Source organism: Melanotaenia boesemani, chromosome 6 (assembly GCF_017639745.1).
Source record: "Melanotaenia boesemani isolate fMelBoe1 chromosome 6, fMelBoe1.pri, whole genome shotgun sequence".
NCBI classification, from domain to species: domain Eukaryota; kingdom Metazoa; phylum Chordata; class Actinopteri; order Atheriniformes; family Melanotaeniidae; genus Melanotaenia; species Melanotaenia boesemani.
In genome coordinates this window covers 31,194,807-31,212,633 of record NC_055687.1, presented here as the reverse complement: position 1 = coordinate 31,212,633, position 17,827 = coordinate 31,194,807, and the positions used below count along the sequence as shown (strand labels likewise).

Sequence of the window (17,827 nt, the reverse complement as noted above, 5' to 3'; positions counted from 1 at the left end):
CGGAAAATGTATTAATTAAAATTTGGATTTATTGTTTATGTAAGGTATGTCCAAAATTTGGTTTAACATCACAAAAGTAAAGAAAAGAAAGAACTTTATTATGGAGTAAATGTTGAAAAAAATGTTGTTTAAACTGTTTACTAAACGGTAGTGTGCATAAGTGGTTATTTTGTCATTACTGAAATGCCAAAATTCTATGATCTTTACTTTCTAAATATGTTGAACACCAGAGATGTCAAAGTCCAGTCCTCTTGGACCAGTGTTCTGCAGGTTTTAGATGTTTCCCTGCTTCAACACACCTGACTCTGATTATTATGTCATTGTGCAGAATTTGACAACAATCTGTTGGGTCCATTTGGTTTGAATCAGGTGAGTTGGAGCAGAGAAACATCTAAAACCTGCAGGACAGAAGGCCCCAAAAGTGGAGTTTCACATCCTTGAGGCACATTCACTGACTTTTTAGATGAGAACTGAATCATCTGTTTATTGTTATGGTTCAATAATAATAATAATAATAATAATAATAATAATAATAATAATAATAATAAACAAATAACAAACCACGCTTTTCAAAGTCAAACACTGCTGTGACAATTAGATTTGGTAATTCTGAACACCAGGAAAAGAACCACTGGAAGCCAGATCTTGTACAGGCACTGCAATAAGAAACAGGGGGGAAAAAAACAGACTTCCTCCTAACTAGATTACCATGGTGGTCAGGTCAAATTATACAATGGCCACTTTTGTTGACACTAAAAACTCGCCTTAACATACATTTCAATGTGCCTCACTGTATGGCTGCAAAGCTTACTTTTCTGCTTGTTTCATAGTAGTCATTCAAGTCTGTAACCATTGAAACAACTGCTCATGGTTAAGTACTTAATGTTATCAACTGAAACCTTTTACTGTTTGGTCCTCCATACCATTTAAGATGTTTTCCCTCCTGCTCTGGAGTAAAAGAATATTTTTCAAATACTATACATGGTTCACCGAATTTCCAAGGTACTTGAACTTTGAGCTTAAGACACTATGTGCCATGTCTGACTATATATTTAAACTATTTATGAGGGAATAACTGTAACTAAAAACCTTAACATAAATGACAGAAAAAAATAACTGTGTGTTAGTAAACTGGATTTCTGTTCTCTACTAGGGTAAACCATGGTTAAGAGGCCTAAACAGTCATGACATACCAGGTTAAGGTTAAAATAAGGACTTTGCTTACTAAGGCTATTTAAAACATTAAACAAGATCTCTTCCCCCCTTTTTTTAGATTTGGCAAAATTTCTGAATGAACTCACCTCTTTAAGTTAGCTCCTATGCTGCCTGTGTTAGCTGATAGAAAGCCAACGCTGAGATGTCAAGTCTTCCTGGCTAGCAAAAAAGCTAGCTTCATTAGCTTGTCACAGTAAATACCAACATTATTAGGCGAGTTGTATCCCAAAAGTAGGGAGGTGTTAAGGCATTTTGAAGTGTGCAGTAGCGACAACAATAAAATGGTGCCCTCGGCGCCTTTTTGATTTAACCTTTGACTTAAAGAAAATTCGGTAAGCTGTGTGTAGCATTAACTAGCAACCCTAGTCAACATGTGACGCACTACGGCAGCTCAGCTTGGCCGAATGCTGCATTCACTTGCAATTGAAAATATTTTTTTCCAAAGTGTCAGAGGCTTTTTGCTTTATATATATATATATATATATATATACATATATATATAATGAAAACTGTTAAATGTTTGTCACTGGTCTAAGTTTTCCTAATCGGTTTTCCAATCACATTCCTCTTTGCATGAGCCTATGCTAACATTAAACTGAGTGATGAGTCTGTAACGTCAACATACAGAGATGATGCAGCTCGATCCATTAACATAATTCCTGCCCAATCAAAATGAGCCATTTATTCTGTCTAGAGGAGCATTAAAGTTTTTGTTGTTGTTGTTGTTTGTTTGTTTGTTTTTTGTTTTGTTTTGTTTTTGCGTTTTTAAATAACATGAATGCATCGATATATTTGTTTGTGATTATTCTTATATTTATTTATTTAATCTAATTATAATTTATCGTATATTTATGTTCATAAAATAGTGTAGTAATCTGCGTTGGAGTATTTTTGTCCTATAGGGGAATCCGTACTTCGGTGCATGCGCAGACGGAGTTTTAGCCGTGCGATATTGTAGTACTTTGTGTAACAGCTGCTTTGTGTTACAGAAGTGTAAATAAAAAAAAGTATAGTTTGAGATAAAACCAAAACCCATGGCACTTAGAAAATGTTGGAGGATTACTGCTTTTGTCCCACGACTTTTATGGAAAAGTCCCGTCCAGCCCGAGGTTTCTGTGACTGGAGGACGAAGCTCTGTGTCCTACTATGTCAACACTCATCAAGGTTTCAAAAGTGTGTGCTACATGAAGTGAATCGCTGTGTTATGTGTTTTGAAAGCTAGCACCGAATGCTGTTTTTTTGCTTTCAGGCACAGAGTTGCAGCTCCGCAGCTTCAGTTCAGAACCACCCTCCACAGATGTGACTTACGAGCAGCTGAAACAGGTCTTGGCCGACCGGAAAGCTGTAGTAATAGATGTCCGGGAGCCCTGGGAGCTCAGGGAGTACGGCTTCATCCCCGGCGCAGTTAATGTGCCCTGTGAGTGTTGCTCTATTTGATATATACTGGTTGGGTTGAAAAAAACAAAACAAAACAAAAAACATTAGTCACAACTGTATACAAACTCACTGTTGTAGGTGATTGGTAAATTTGGTTTTGATTATGTTATTATTATTATTATTATTATTATTATTATTGTAATAATAAACATTTCCCTAATGCTATATTCTCCACACATGTTTACCTACTGCTCCTCTTATTAATAGTGAAGGGAAAACATACGTCCTAACTTCCCTGATGACATTCCTTAGATGATGTTGAAGTTGTTCAATGGTTACAACAGTGGTTTGATGCTTCTAACAACAGTTCCCCAAAAATCTCAAAGCTATGAGTATTTAATGTTAGTTTAAATTCACATTTCAGCACTTGACCTTTGTTTCATATTACAGTGGGACAAGTGAACACTGCCCTCCAGCTGGATCCAGAGGAGTTCAGAGAGAAGTTCGGTGGTGAAATGCCCCGACAGACAGATAACATCGTGTTCACTTGTCTGGCGGGGATCAGAAGCAAGACTGCACTCGATACAGCCACCTCACTGGGATATAAAGTGTAAGACATGACTCCAATTTCATCATAAAGTCCCCAAACTTTTAATTACTTTCTCATAAGCCCACCCCCTTTAACCTTTGTTATGCAAAAGTTAATCATTTTTCAGTCTGAATAAAGGTTGCTTGATTATAGTTTCACACGGGGCAGTTTTTTTTACAGTTTTACCAACTTGAGTTTATTACCCTTTTGTTGCATAATATCTTATTGTGTAGTGCTCTTTGGAAAGTCTGAAACTTAAAAGTGGAGAATAAAGCTACTTAGACAGTAAACATAAATTTATTCTGTTTTTACCACAAAAATCCATTAAATATATCTATTTTTAAAAGTCTAACGACAAATGTTTTAATCTCATAGATGTGCTTTTGTTTAAGCAACATTTCATTGAGCTATTTCATTTCCCCCTCCTTCATTTTAGCGTTCAGCATTACCCTGGTGGATGGCAAGATTGGGTGAAACGTGAACAAAATAAGTGATCAAGGACTTTGGAACTGAAAAGAGCTGAAACAGACGTGGGACAAATGAAAGAGAAAACCAACATAAGGTATTTGGCAACCACATGCTGCCAAAGTAGCTTCATTGTACCTTGGCATTAGTTCTGCTGAAAGGATGAATCTACATTATTACAAATGATATTTCCTCATTAGATGATGGTGATGGAGAGTGCTGTCCAAAACAGTCAGTTCAAAGTTTCCATTGGTTTAAACCAGGCTGAGACCTTGTGACTTTGAAGTCCTACAGAAATGATTCAGCTTATTTTTATGCTCATCAGAACAATCTGATCCCTTATTTCCTGTTGTTGGGGTTATTAGTCATGTTTTCATCCATTTTGACATTTTTAAGTTTGAACATTTAAAGGAAAACAAAATCTCCAATTTGCAAAGTTTTTGCATGGAAGTGGAAGTTTTGACCGTAAAAAAAAAGAGAAGTGGTACATCTTTGTATTCTCAGTACAGTGCAATACACATTCATGGGTTTTTACATAGGATGTAGTGGGAGCTGCACTCTGTTTCCAAACCCGTTCATGTGTTTAGTTGTTTGTGTGTGCTAAGTAGGGCGCAGCACAAGGTTAGTGTGCCGTCACTGTGCTCTGGGTGGAATTAATATAACTTTGACTTGGACGCAGTACTTTGATTACTCATTAGCACGTCCAGTTGGGAGGAATCTGACAGATCCCAACACCAAACCCAGCTCAGATAAATGACCAGATGTTGTACAGTGATGGCTCTCTTGTTTGTTAGTCTACATGCCTGTTCCTGTGTTTATGAGGATACATGAACCCACCCCACTTAAAATGTCTCAGATGCTGTTTTAGCACTCATCCTCTCACAGTTTGACAGCTCCACCCTTTATCCCAGTCTGAAACAGGTAACTCAACACTTCCTTTACAGGTTTTTGGTGAACTCACCGTCTGCAGCAAACTTGCTGCATGTACTTCTCTTCCCCTGTCCATCTTTACCCCCACCACGAGTGCAGTACATACCACATCCTATGCAAAAGCCCCTTTAACCTGGTGTCTCAGGTGTGCTAGATTCACTGCAGTTTTCTAATTAAGCTGCTTGAGAAAATGGCACCACAACACCGTAGTAACAGCTGAGCAAGAGGTAATACAGGAAGTACAGTGTGCAGAAACAAACTTTACCTTCACAGTTTGAAACTTCTTTAATTTTTTAAAGGGTTTTCTAACTTTTCTACCTTCCTGTAGTTTTGATAGTCATAAAACAGCCATTGAGAATCCTGTCTGACATGAAACACATTACTCACATGGTTGAACTCATGAATGATCTGTTGTTTCTGCTTCTGGAGCGTAAACACAGTCATGGCTTTCAAACAGGAAATAATTTACTCAACATAACCTACTAAAAAGAATCCTTAATTACCTCATATCAGCTTTTTATTCATATATTGCCAAGGTCGCTGAGTTTGTTACTATCTTCTACAAAGATTTCTTTCTTTTCAGTGTGTAATGTTTATTAGAGCCACATGTAATATATCCATATATATATAGCCAATATGCAATAACACTGCACAGCCTTGTCAGTGTGTTCACTTCAAACCAGCCATTTAGTAGAAATTATGCACATTTTCTATGAAGGAACATTTCCAAAGTTTGATTCAAAGTCATTTTCATAGAATTAAGCCACAGAAATGTTTCATTATAACATAAAAGTTGTTGATTTGTCGGGATCTTTTCCCATCAGGATGCAAGAGAACAAAAACAATACCTGAAAAATGGCCCCCAAAGCATCACAAACAGGTCCGATCTCCTCCATGTGGTGGTTGGGGGACCCAGTTTTCATTTAAATTGTCACCTGTTTGTATAGTTGAAAGATCTTTCTTTTTTTTATTACCCGAGACTGGACAGTAGAGGATGTAACAATTGGTTTATTCTATTTGCTTTTTCTTTCTTTTCTTTTTAAGTTGAGATTAAATGTTTAGACTTTCCCAAAGAGAAAAACCAGAGGGCTCAACAAATGTATGTTTGCGACTGAAAACAATATTACTTGAAGTGACTTGTAAATTTCTTTTACCAGAAAACAATAAAACTTTTAGCCATTTTTAAAATATAACCTGCTACATCTGTGTACTAACTTATAGAAACTGCAGGAGATTTTACTTCCACTCAGTCTATGCAAATGAATAAATGTGTTTGTGATTGTGAGATAATGAATCTTCCGCTGCATGATGTGACCCATTTTAGCATCACTGTACTGTAAATACCAAATAGCTTAACAGCATAGTTGTTGCCAAAATAATTTATTAAATAAAGTTATTGTTTTGATTAACAACAAAATGTTTGTGGCTGCTTTTTTTTCTTACTTAAAAAATGTTGGCTAGGTCCAGTAAAATGACCTGAGTGGACATTAATTTGGCTAATGTCAGATATAAATAGGAGGCTTGCTGAGGTGACAGCTGCTGGAACTAAGATGATCTACTGTGTTGAAGGGACGTGTCTAATAGCCGCTGTGTCTCACTATGAATTTGCCACTGACCCTCCAGGGAACATTAACAGGTTCCTTCATCATCTGTGAAGATGAATGTGTTTGTTTTCAGCTGAGAAGAATGCCTCTACTACAGCATGGCAGCCTCCATCGCGGACCTCGTTCCCACTTTCTGAGGTTTTTACAGCTTCAGCTTAAAGTCCGAAGAGGACCAGCATACGATAATCTCAGTCCTGCTCAGCTTGGCCCAGATTACTATCGGTGTTTAACCCAGAACTGAGACAGCTTGTTGGTTCTGAGTCATCATCTGTGAAGGGTATCTGACCTCTAAGTGACTTTTCAGATGCAGGAGTAAAATGATCTGGTTCAGACGTATTGATACTATTTCTGCTCATGTCAAACTGTTTAAAAGGATGGAAGGCTTCCATTCACATGCATTCAGGAGCAAAAGCACGACTGTGGAGGTTAAGCCACACTCTGTCATCCTGTAAGCACACAAAAATAGTCCAAGAGAGCTCATTACTTACTGAATATGAATTTTTTCTCATATTTTCATCTTTCTGATGTTCAGTGAAAGTAAAACAACGTGAGGTAATTCACAAAATTTAAAGAGATTTGATCTGTATGAAGGTATGAAAACATCTTAGGTTTATCTTTGAAAAGTAATCAGGTTTCTAACTTATTACTACAGAAATCTATTAAGTTAAAATTTCCACAAAGTGTTATATTTGCTCGTATCTGTAACTTTACATAAAAATATTTCAATATAGAAGTATACCCAATTATTGATTAGATGAATTCAACATTGACAATAATACATGTTTATTTCACGGCCCATCATAGGGGAGTGTGGACCTGAAAGATAAATATTTTATTTTTTTAAATAATATCTTGATCACTAAGATGACTCAAGCTTTTATAGCTGCACATGTGCAACAAACTAAACTTTAAAATTTGATCTGCTGTATAAAGCTGATTATGATGTGCTGCCTCTATTACAAGCCAAGCACATAACTTCAGTCATGGTGCAACATGCTTTCTTCAACAACAGCAACACGAAGCATGACACTAATGAGCACGTACCAGATCACATCTGTATGCAGTTTACTAACACTGCTGTCCATGGACACGTTGCCTCAAAGCATGCTGGGAAACATCTGCGACCATATTTAATGTTAACTTTCATACAATATTAAAGAGCAATTTAATTTCATATTATATTTAGTCAACTTTTAATCAATTAAAGCATTACTTTTTAATATATATATATATATATATATATATATATATATATATATATATAGCTATACTTCAGTCATCAAATAATTGGATATATTTGCAGTGAGACTTTAAATATTTAGACTTAAAATAGTTGTTTTAAATGATACATAAATATTTTAATTTTTCATACGTCTTAATAATATGAATGCCTGACAGGTAAATACAAAGCTATTTAAAAAATACAGATGAATGTTTTTTCAATCATTTTTAATCATTTCTAAAAATTTTCTTTACTGTACGTATAAAACGCTTGAGCCATTCTTCACAGACTGTACCAGAATTTATAAGTGAATTTAAGTTTCTTCTGCTAAGTAAAAAATGACTTTAATCTTTCTTTTTTTACATGGAAAAAATTTATGTAGATTTCTTTAAAGATTTTATAATAAAGTGCTAGTCTGTGATAATCTTATAAGAACAAATTTTACCATAGATATGTTATTTAATCAAAATATATCAATATTTTTATCCTTTTAAAAATATGAATGAAAAAATCTAGAAAAAAAAAAAAACTAGAAAATTCAAGGTTTTTGTTGCAAAGTGAAGTCAGGTCCACTTTGTGGAAAAGAATTAACAGTGTAGCATAAATCATGTCCACATCCACTGCACTGTGCGTGTCTCTCTTCTATAAAACAGCTGTAAAAACATGCCTATCACTGTTCTGTATGGTATAATATGATTTTTAAAGGGTGTTTGAGTCAAAGAGAAAGGATGTGTTCTTGTCTTATTACATTTTCTCAAATGGTGGCATTTTCTCTTATGTTAAAATTAGCTTTTATATTAAATCAGCTGAATTAAATCCTAATATCTGAGGTAATCTTTTAAGGAAAAAGCGAAGGCAAAGGGAGCTGAAAATGAGGCATGTAAGACAGGAGTGTAAGCGAGCCTCGTAAATGTACTGAAATAGAAAATATCATAATGACGTGCAACATTATTTAGTTGCAAAGTGAAAAAGAGCTGCTCTCATAGAGAGATGATTGTTCACATGACTGAAAGATTCCATCTCTTCCCAAAAGTCCCACACTGCTGCAAGATGTGAAGTCAACAGGAAGAAATAGCTGCTTGCTTAATCCATCGAGACAGGTACACACCAGGAGCAATAAATGGATCTTGTATTTTAAATTATTTAAATACTATTTGTATCAATGGGCTTTTGAGTTTGTTATAACTTTATGTTTTGGTGATATTCTAGGATTTTATGTAAATCTTATTCATTTGAGGTTAGCCCTCAAAAATGTTACTGGTATTCAAATTTCTTGTGAACTGCAGCCTTTCTGACTCCTAGCCTACTGCCCCTGTAGATGTGAGAGAAGAACTGCCATAAACAACCTCACTACTGTTATGTGCCCTCTTATCACTGTGCCATGTCATCCGTAAACTCCAGACAATTACCCCCCTTCCTTTTCATCTACCTCCTATTTTTCCCTGTGAAGCACTTAATTCCATTTTCTTTTTTTCCAGCAGAGTCCAGTTTTAATATGTTGAAAACAGACCAGACTAATAAGTACTAATTTATGTCAAATCTTGCTGGGGCTCCTCTGTTGCTGCAGCCTTATCAGGTCACCCTCTAGCTTCTGCTCAGCATTCAATTAAAGTCCCTCATCCCATCAGAGCAGATCACATCAGAGCTGCACCTACTGGCAGCAGTGGTTGACTGGGTCTGGAGGCCTACTTGTCTTTCTGCTGCCCAGAGCTGGACACAGATGGTGTACATACTGGAAACCCATACCACACACACACACACACACACCAAAAAAAAAAAAAAAAAAAAAGCAGAGATGAAAACAGAGGTTGATGCATGAACCTCAGCCACTTTCCCAGCACTGCTCTGCTCCTCACAAGCTACTGATAGATATTTAGGCAGCCTGCTTTGGTGCAGAGGTTCGAGATTCCACAGGTGTTGCCTCATGTGCTGGGCGGTCTCATACAGCGAAGAAGCCTGACTTGCAATGGGGTGTATAAAACCTGAGATAAGGCTGAGCGGCACGGAGAGCAGAAAAGGACAGCAGGGAAGCAGCAAATTGCAGCAAATCCCAGACAGGCCCAGCCTGAGTGTTTTCTTTCAGACCAGCAGAGAGCACACAATCACAGCTGCGATGAGTCGCAGCCCAGAGAGGATTTCATCCTACCGCCGTCACTTTGAGGACAGCAGCACCTCAACCTACCAGGTCAGGGTGTCTAGCCCATCACCCACCAGGAGAGATGCCCGTAATGCCTCTGCTGGCTACTCCGCCAGAGCCGGGGCTGGAAGAATGTGTGTGGACTCGGTGGGACGAAGGACCGTCTCTGCTGCACGCAGGTCTCGCATGACTGGAGTCGGGTAAGTATGTAAAGATACTAGAAGACAGGATGTCATGTGTTTTTTCTGGATGTGCATCTTCTCTTGTTTTCTCCTCTAATTTTTTGGTGCATGTGGCTCCCAGGTTGATAAGTATGACTGTGTTTCCAGTGTGAGTGCAGGAGCCATGGTATGTGTTGGGCCTAGTGGAGAACCTGCCATGGACCTGGATGCAGCTGCAGCTGAGAACCAGGAATTCCTCAGCACCCGCACAACCGAAAGACAGGAGATGATTGTCCTCAATGATAGGCTGGCTGTTTACATTGACAAGGTTAAATTTGTTGAACATCATAGGCCATATTTTCATCTCCAGAGTTCATGCAAAGGAAGAGTATTGTGCTGCTCTGCTCAGGCAATATTTCTGTGTGCTTGCAGGTTCGATCACTTGAGCAGCAGAACAAGTTAATTGAAGCAGAGATTGAGGCCTACCAGAACCGGTTTGAGAAGCCATCGGGTCTGCGCCTGATATACGAGGAACAGCTGAAGGAGCTGAGAAAGATTGCAGACCAGATGAGAGTTCAGCGGGTGAGGCAGAATATTGTTCTTTCTTCTTTACATTCAGTCACTAAATCAAGCATAAAGTTTCGCACCTCATCTGCGAAAGGTCTACCCATGCAAGGATACAAGACGTCAACTTGGTGTTTTCAAGGTTCTTTACCTGGTAACAGGCTTATTTCTGGCAGGCAAATAGAGAGGTGCCTCACTGTGTTTAGGTGTCGTGGAGCAAAGCTGTCATCAGTAATGTTTTATGTACAGATGAGATGACTATTTATTACTGCTTTTTCAATTACACACACACACACACACACACACAAAGGAATGCAGCAAAAATGCAAGAAAAAGGGGCTGATCTACATTTTCCACACATCCTTGCTCTCACCTTCAAATCTCAAAGACAAGGATATTACTTCTGGTTTCCTGGTTTTCAGGACCTTTCCTTGGCTGCTAAAGAGTCCACAGCTGCTCAACTGGAGGCAATCAAGCTGAAATACGAGGAGGCTGTGGAGCTGAGAAAGAAAGCTGAATTAGACATTGAAGCCTTCCGTCCTGTGGGTACCATTTTATTTGTCTAACATCTATAAGAGAGAGCAAATGAATAATCAGTCCTAAACACACATAATAATGATTTTTCAGGATGTAGACAAAGCCACCTCCTCCCGCATTGTGCTGGAGAAGAAGCTGGAGCATCTGGAGGTTGAAATTGAATTCTTGAAACGGATCCATCAGCAGGTGGTTAACATGGTTGTGCAGGAACTTCATCTTCCGATTGGCTCTGGTTTGGATGATTCCTGAGTATCTCTTCTTCTTGTGTAGGAAATCGATGAGCTCATGAAACAGATCTACTCAGCTCAAGTCTCAGCTCAGAGTACATTCACTCTGCCCGATCTGGCTGCGGCTTTGAAACAAATCCAAACCCAGTATGATGACATTGCTGCTAAAAATCTTCAGGTAAAAAGTAATAATATATAAAAAAAACAAAAACAAAAACAAAAAGGAAACATAAACAGTCATATCTTTTGCATTTGTTACATTAAAGTCTATGACATATTAATATTCCCCCATTATTAGGAAATGGATTCATGGTACAAAAACAAATTTGAAGATTTGACCCAAAAGACGTCAAAGCATGTTGATAAAGTCCGAGGCTTTAGAGACGCAATAGCGGGTGCCAAAAAAGATGTGAGTATCAACACTGGAAATCACTAAATGAAAAAAAAATGTATAAACAATGAGTATAATCACATAATGATGCTAAAATACCACCAGATCCAAAGTAAAGAACGTGACATGGACTCCCTGAGGACAAGGAATGAAGCTCTTGAAGCTCAGATTCGAGAGATGCAAGAAAAGTACAGGAAGGAACTGGAAGACCTGCAGGTAAATGTTGGCTCATGTTGTTCCACGGGGCACACCTGATCACAACAAAGTCAGTCATGGACATGTACTCCTAAATACAGACACAAGGCTGTCACAGTAACAGCTATTTCATGACCTAATAGGCTCGAATCGAAGCCCTGCAGCTTGAGATGAAATCCACCAAGGAGAAAATTGCGCTGCACCTGCGCGAGTACCAGGAACTTCTGAATGTCAAGATGGCTCTGGAGATTGAGATCACGACTTACAGGTAGAGAAACAGCAACCAGAGTTTTGCCATGAATTTAAATAATCTGAAATGAATAAAATAAGCAGTTTGTTGTCTCTCTTTGCAGGAAATTGATTGAAGGGGAAGACCTGCGACTCTCCGGCATGATGCAAACCTTGTCTCTTACCAGCTGTAGCACGAGCGCCATTAGTGCTGGGGTGAGCCTCAGTGGAGGAAGCATGGATGGTGTGAGAGGAATTGGGAGTGGACATTTGGGAGGTAGCGGAGGAGGAGTTGGTGGCATGATGGGTGGTGCAGGAATAGGTGGGGGCATGGCGGCAGGAGGCTTGACAGCAGGTGCTGGTATTCAGGGTTTGGGTGATAGAATAGGGGCTGAAGGAACCAGTGACTGGAAGGGAACTACTGGGAGGGCTGGTGGGGCAGGCATGACTGGTGGTCATGAAATGGGAACTGGGGGTGTAGGTGTTGGAGCAAGTGCTGGGGTCGTGGGAACTGGTGGTGTCAACAGAGCAGCACGTGCTGGAGGAATAAATGGTGTTGGGGTTGGTGGTTTGGGGTTAGGAAGCCTCACCACTGATGCTGGTGTTGGTGGAGTCAGTGTTGGAGGTGTGGGTACTGATGTTGGAGGTTTGGGCACTGATCTTAGAGGTGTGGCTACTGGTCCTGGAGGTTTGGGCTCTGGAGCTGGAGGTGTGGGTACTGGGGTTTTGGGCTCTACAGCTGGAGCTGTAGGTACTGGTCCTGGAGGTTTGGGCTCTGGAGCTGGAAGTTTAGGCATTGGTGCTGGAGGTTTGGGCTCTGGAGCTGGAAGTTTAGGCACTGGTCCTGGAGGTTTGGGCTCTGGAGCTGGAAGTTTAGGCACTGGTCCTGGAGGTTTGGGCTCTGGAGCTGGAAGTTTAGGCACTGGTCCTGGAGGTTTGGGCTCTGGAGTTGGAAGTTTAGGCACTGGTCCTGGAGGTTTGGGCTCTGGAGCTGGAAGTTTAGGCACTGGTCCTGGAGGTTTGGGCTCTGGAGCTGGGAGTTTAGGCATTGGTCCTGGAGGTTTGGGCTCTGGAGCTGGAAGTTTAGGCACTGGTCCTGGAGGTTTGGGCTCTGGAGCTGGAAGTTTAGGCACTGGTCCTGGAGGTTTGGGCTCTGGAGCTGGAAGTTTAGGCACTGGTCCTGGTGGGATGGGAAACTTGGGAATAGCCACTGGAGGCATAGGTGACAGGAGTGTAAGCGGTATTGGAGTGGATGCAGGCGGTGACACCATGGGGTTAGCAGACAGCATGGGTGGAGCTGGCAATGTGTTTGGCAGAGGTAATGGTGGTATAGGTGAAGGGAAGGGCTATGGGGTTGATGGAGGAATAGGTGGAGATGGTAGTAAAGTCCATGGACTTGGTCCTGCTGGAATAGGGGGTGGAATCAGAGGCAGTGCAGGAGGTGAGGGTGTGGGGGGAGATGATGAAGGAAGGGTGGATATGGGTGGTGCCAGGATTGGATATGGATCTGATGGATATGACGGCAACATTGAGGCCTATGCAGAGCAGGCTGTGGAACTGACGGAGAGAAGAACAGTGCTCATTAGGTAAAGGTACCATAAGGTATCTTTTCCATGCTTTTAAATGCAGCTTATTTTAACAGCCTCATACAACCGTAGAAGATAGAATTAAAAATCTGGGACTGAACCCATTGCAGTCTGATGCAACATACAGTATGAGTGTACCCATGTTCATGTTTAGAGGGTGCCTCTGGTCTTAAAGGGTAGAACTGTGTTAACAGCTCTGTGTTAGTTAGGATTAAGATGATGCATGAAAATTGTTTTATATGAAGAATACATCTTTATATGTATATTCCATCTCTCAGCATCAAAGCCAGAATCTTGCACACCATCATCAGCTTTTTTGACATCCAACCCAACACAGAACAAGGGAAATTATTCATTTGAAACATGTACATTTTTGCATTTGCATGATTCTCTTATTAACAAATACATAATAGAAACCTAAATTAAAAATAGATATACCTTTTATATTTTTAATCATAGGAAAATGGGGGGGGGGGGGGGATTAAAACCTTTGAAACCATTTGCATTTGTCATGTTTCAGTCAATGCATACCAATTCACAGATGGTGTGGATGGCAAAGAGCATACAGCTAGTGTTAAGAGCATTTCATTTATAAGGTGCCCTGGAAATGCACAATTTTAACAATGCAAAACTGTCCAAACTGTGCATCCTCGTAGTTCTAAGGGTTAAGCTCTTTCTATTTATGTCCTAGAACGGTGAAAAATGAGGACGATGTTGTGGAGATGGACCACCAAGAACAGACCTACACCATCAGTGGTGCTGCAGATGACTCTGATGTGGATTGAGCAATATGAATTCCACACTGACCCCCTCTTGCCCTTAAACCTCCACGCCCTTCTTCGCTTTGCACTGACCAAACCCCATGTCTGGGCACTGACCTTCGCCCTTTGGCCTGGACAAGAAGGCCCCAAATGACCCTTTGCTACAGACTGAAAGCTTCAGATCATAGAGTTTACGAACGACTCACTAGAAACACTCGCCCTGCTCTCTAAACTTTTGTGTGCCTTACACTCCACCCCCTTTGTTTTTCTATTTACCGCAAATAAAGCTATCAGCATTCAATTACCTTGCTTTATGTCTTTCTGTGGGTTTTGTTAGACATCAGAGAATGCTACACAGTACTGTTTGGTGTTTGCCTCAAAGATATGCTGCTCCATTGTAAAAGAGTAGAAAAAAAGGGAGAGGAAATGGTGAGTGAATAGAGAAACAGAGCCAGAGACACCTGAGGGTGCAATGTTCTTCCTGACACTTTGTGGAAGGCTGAGAGATCAGTCAGTCAAATTCTGTACTACAACAGAGTGACGGCTTGCATCCGTGTCCTGTCCTCATTCCATCCACATCCACACCTTTTTCTCTTGCTGCTGATTGGGAGGGATTGGATCTGGCCAGCAGATGCCAAACATGCTTAGTGTCCTGCTGAGGGGCAGAATATGAAGAAATGCAACAACATGCCAAAGCTCAAAGGCACAACCAGTACTGTTAAGTGAACAGAGGAATAAAAACATGAATTCTACTAGACAAAGAAATGCTTTGACAATTAAATACCTTTCTTGTTGTTTGGGTTTTAATTTTTAATTTATATATATATGAATCTGTTGATGGATCAGAAAGCACGTGCTTTACATCATTATCTCATTGCATGCCCTGAAACTGTAATGCACATAATTTGTAAGATTATTATGCTGGAAATTAAACAATAAATCTTACAACAATATTTCCATCAGGTCATCCCACACGAACTCTGAGGATACAATTAGTTTAAAGCCAGAACTGTCAGTCGCGGATATAATGAGGAGCCGCGGGACGAGATTATATTAGATTAATATTATTATTTTCAAAAGAATTAACAGAGTGCAGTCAAGCTGAAGGATGTATAAATTCAGGTTTCAGTACAAGGAATTGAATGCCAATTTCATGTATTTATCGACATAATTAAAGACGTGTGTGTGTGTGTGTGTGTGTGTGTGTGTGTGTGTGTGTGTGTGTGTGTGTGTGTGTGTAAGAGGAGCTCTCCATGGTGCTTCATCTTCATATTGCCGCAAAGGAACAAAAATAACGTTGACAAAAAGTGCTTTAAAAATGCATTCGCTGACATATAATAACACACACACACACACACACACACACACACACACACACACACACACACACACACACACACACACACACACACAAAACCTTTTCCCTCCTTTTTCTAAAGCGGAACATTTAAGAAAAGCACCGCAAAAACACATTTTATGCAACTATCCTCCGGCATGATGTTATTGATTCTGACTTAAATTTCTTCTACAGTAAAACACACATTTGCAAACCCACACAACCGCTGCATTAACACCGGTGACATCAGCTAAAATATCTCGTCATTTTCAACCGTATAGGAAAAGTCAAAGCTACATGTCTTAAACATGCTCTTTGCCATTAGAGTTGTTTTGCTCACACGTTTAGTGAGCACAGAAACAGCCCACATTTCAAACTGGGTCAGTCACCTTCATCTTGTGAGAAAAAAAATCACTGTTTTTACTAAAAGCCAAAAGAATAATCACCAAGAAGGGCAAAAAGTTGCGACTTTCTTTGAAACCTGCGATTTTCTGTCACTTTGTGCATACGGCTTTGGGTGGCTAAATCCCAATTAGGGTCGGCTGACACGCTGCTCTATTCACGCGCAGCCCTGCCTGCATACATTTGCCTAGGAATGAACTTCTCTAATAGATCTCCTGCTAAATGCGTTGGACAGCAGAGAGAATCGGCCTGACTGACACTTTCTTTCTGAGGCGCTCGAGTGAGAAAAGGTATGAATTTATAAGGTACACCGAAACATATCAATTCACACAACTTCACACGGCTTTATCTGCGTCTCTTCATGCGCGAGGAAGCGAGTTTAAGTGAAGGGAAAAAAAACTTTGTTGAGACTTTGAATACCAAAAAAAAAAAAAAAGAAAGAAAACGGTGCAGCCCAATTCACAGAGGGGAGGGGAGCAGAGAGAAGGCTTTCTGAATGACATCACGCATGAACAGCGTTGAATTGGGTGCCGTTTATTCGTCTCCTCTCTAATGCGATTTTGAATATTAGTCTGGGTTAAAATCCCAATCATGTCATCTGGTGGGAGTCCCATACAAGCATAATTACTATTCAAACGCGTCGCTAATGTCCCACCCGCATCCAGGCAGCTGGTCTGCTCATGGTGCAGCTTGCATCTTTCCCCGGGTTTCTCAGAAAGTGAAACACCTGAAATATGAATGGTTGTGGTTTTTAATTTGAGAAAACAAAAAGGCAAGGACGAGCTTTGTTTCCTCTCTCTTTCTGTTTCTCACTCTCTTTCTCTCTTTTTATGAGAAAGGTCTGAAAGGAATAATATTCTTTCAGGCTGAACCACAAAAAGCACCAAGGTTTAAGTTTTCCCTTTTCTTTTTTAATTGAAAAGAAGTGTGACCGGATAAATGTGAGAGGTAGGACTTACAAGAGGGGAAATAAATGGATTTAGACAAACATCAAGTCATTTCTACAACGTGGGAATCTGTGAGAAATAGCCCTCATTGCTAACTGGGACAATGATTTGGCTCTCTTGAATAGACCCGAGGAAAGTTTATGGGTCGACATAAAAAATGTGTTTTCTTCTGAACTCAGAGGGGTCCTAAATGGTAGGCCATTGAAACCAAACCAGCAGAGGTGGTGGTGAACCTTTGGCACCCCCCTGAAGTATAGCCCAGTCAGGAAGCATGAATGGAGATCCCTGGTGGGGCATTGCTCTCTGTATTTACCGCATTGCTCTGCAGACAGGTTGTTCCTCTATATTCATGGCTCATTAATGGCCAACCAGTTAAATCAAGAGAACCCCACCGTTTAGACAGTTAAAATCCCCCCAAAAGGAGGCTGGCAAGAACCGACAGAGCCGCCCATAAAAACGTCTCCCCCGTCTTCCAAGCAAGGATTCTTCTCAAGTCGTTATTTAAGTTCATGAAATAGATGGAGTTCATTTAAGAGAAGCGCACTAGCTGTTTGACTGACTTCACAATATTGTTCCAGGATAAAGATCCAACCATGTAATTAATGTGTCTTTTTTTTCTTCATTTTTTTAAGGGAGGACGGACAATACCGCCGGTCAGGCCATTTAATTTCATTTAATTTTCCATCCCATTTGCTCCCAACACTGCCTTCACTCTGACACTGAGCCTTTTGACTCCTCTTCAGGCCTTCAGAGCGCACAGTGGAGCGGGAATTTACCCCAGCCACTTCTCCGCAAACAGAAAGGAAACGTCGTCGCCTCCTTTTCTCTTCCATCCACCCCCCTCACCTCCCACCACTCCCCCCTTTTCCTCCAAGAATAATTCATTTCACTGTGAAGAAGTGCGGAACTTAAAAGCATCGCGCGGGGGTGGATGAGATGGGAACCAGTCGCAA

At 40.2% G+C, this 17,827-nt stretch overlaps 3 protein-coding genes across 5 annotated transcripts in view; 2 read left to right on the top strand and 1 right to left on the bottom strand.

The window, feature by feature from the left end:
• The window catches only part of usp45 (ubiquitin specific peptidase 45), a 37,923-nt gene extending 36,336 nt beyond the window's left edge, over window positions 1–1,587 (bottom strand). For both annotated transcript variants that reach the window (XM_041989038.1, XM_041989039.1), the window contains exon 1: window positions 1,302–1,587. The gene's annotated coding sequence lies outside the window, so the exon portion shown is untranslated. The remainder of the gene's footprint in view (window positions 1–1,301) is intronic.
• Window positions 1,588–2,134: 547 nt separating this feature from the next.
• Window positions 2,135–5,993, top strand: tstd3 (thiosulfate sulfurtransferase like domain containing 3). 2 transcript variants are annotated; one of them, XM_041988624.1, is made up of 4 exons: window positions 2,135–2,379; window positions 2,465–2,632; window positions 3,043–3,202; window positions 3,618–5,993. In XM_041988624.1, exons 1-4 carry the CDS (start codon window positions 2,250–2,252, stop codon window positions 3,673–3,675), a joined length of 516 nt encoding a protein of 171 aa, XP_041844558.1. In that variant the 5' UTR covers window positions 2,135–2,249; the 3' UTR covers window positions 3,676–5,993. The 2 variants fall into 2 exon arrangements, with proteins under 2 accessions (XP_041844558.1, XP_041844557.1); XM_041988623.1 differs by having other exon boundaries at window positions 2,135–2,388.
• Window positions 5,994–9,515: 3,522 nt separating this feature from the next.
• Window positions 9,516–14,356, top strand: zgc:172323 (uncharacterized protein LOC564165 homolog). Its single transcript, XM_041988463.1, has 13 exons — window positions 9,516–9,739; window positions 9,869–10,028; window positions 10,133–10,282; window positions 10,687–10,806; window positions 10,892–10,987; window positions 11,072–11,206; window positions 11,327–11,437; window positions 11,525–11,635; window positions 11,758–11,882; window positions 11,968–12,317; window positions 12,636–12,977; window positions 13,176–13,428; window positions 14,120–14,356. The coding sequence occupies exons 1-13, from the start codon at window positions 9,516–9,518 to the stop codon at window positions 14,211–14,213; spliced, it is 2,271 nt and encodes a 756-aa protein (XP_041844397.1). The 3' UTR covers window positions 14,214–14,356.
• Window positions 14,357–17,827: the final 3,471 nt, after the last annotated feature.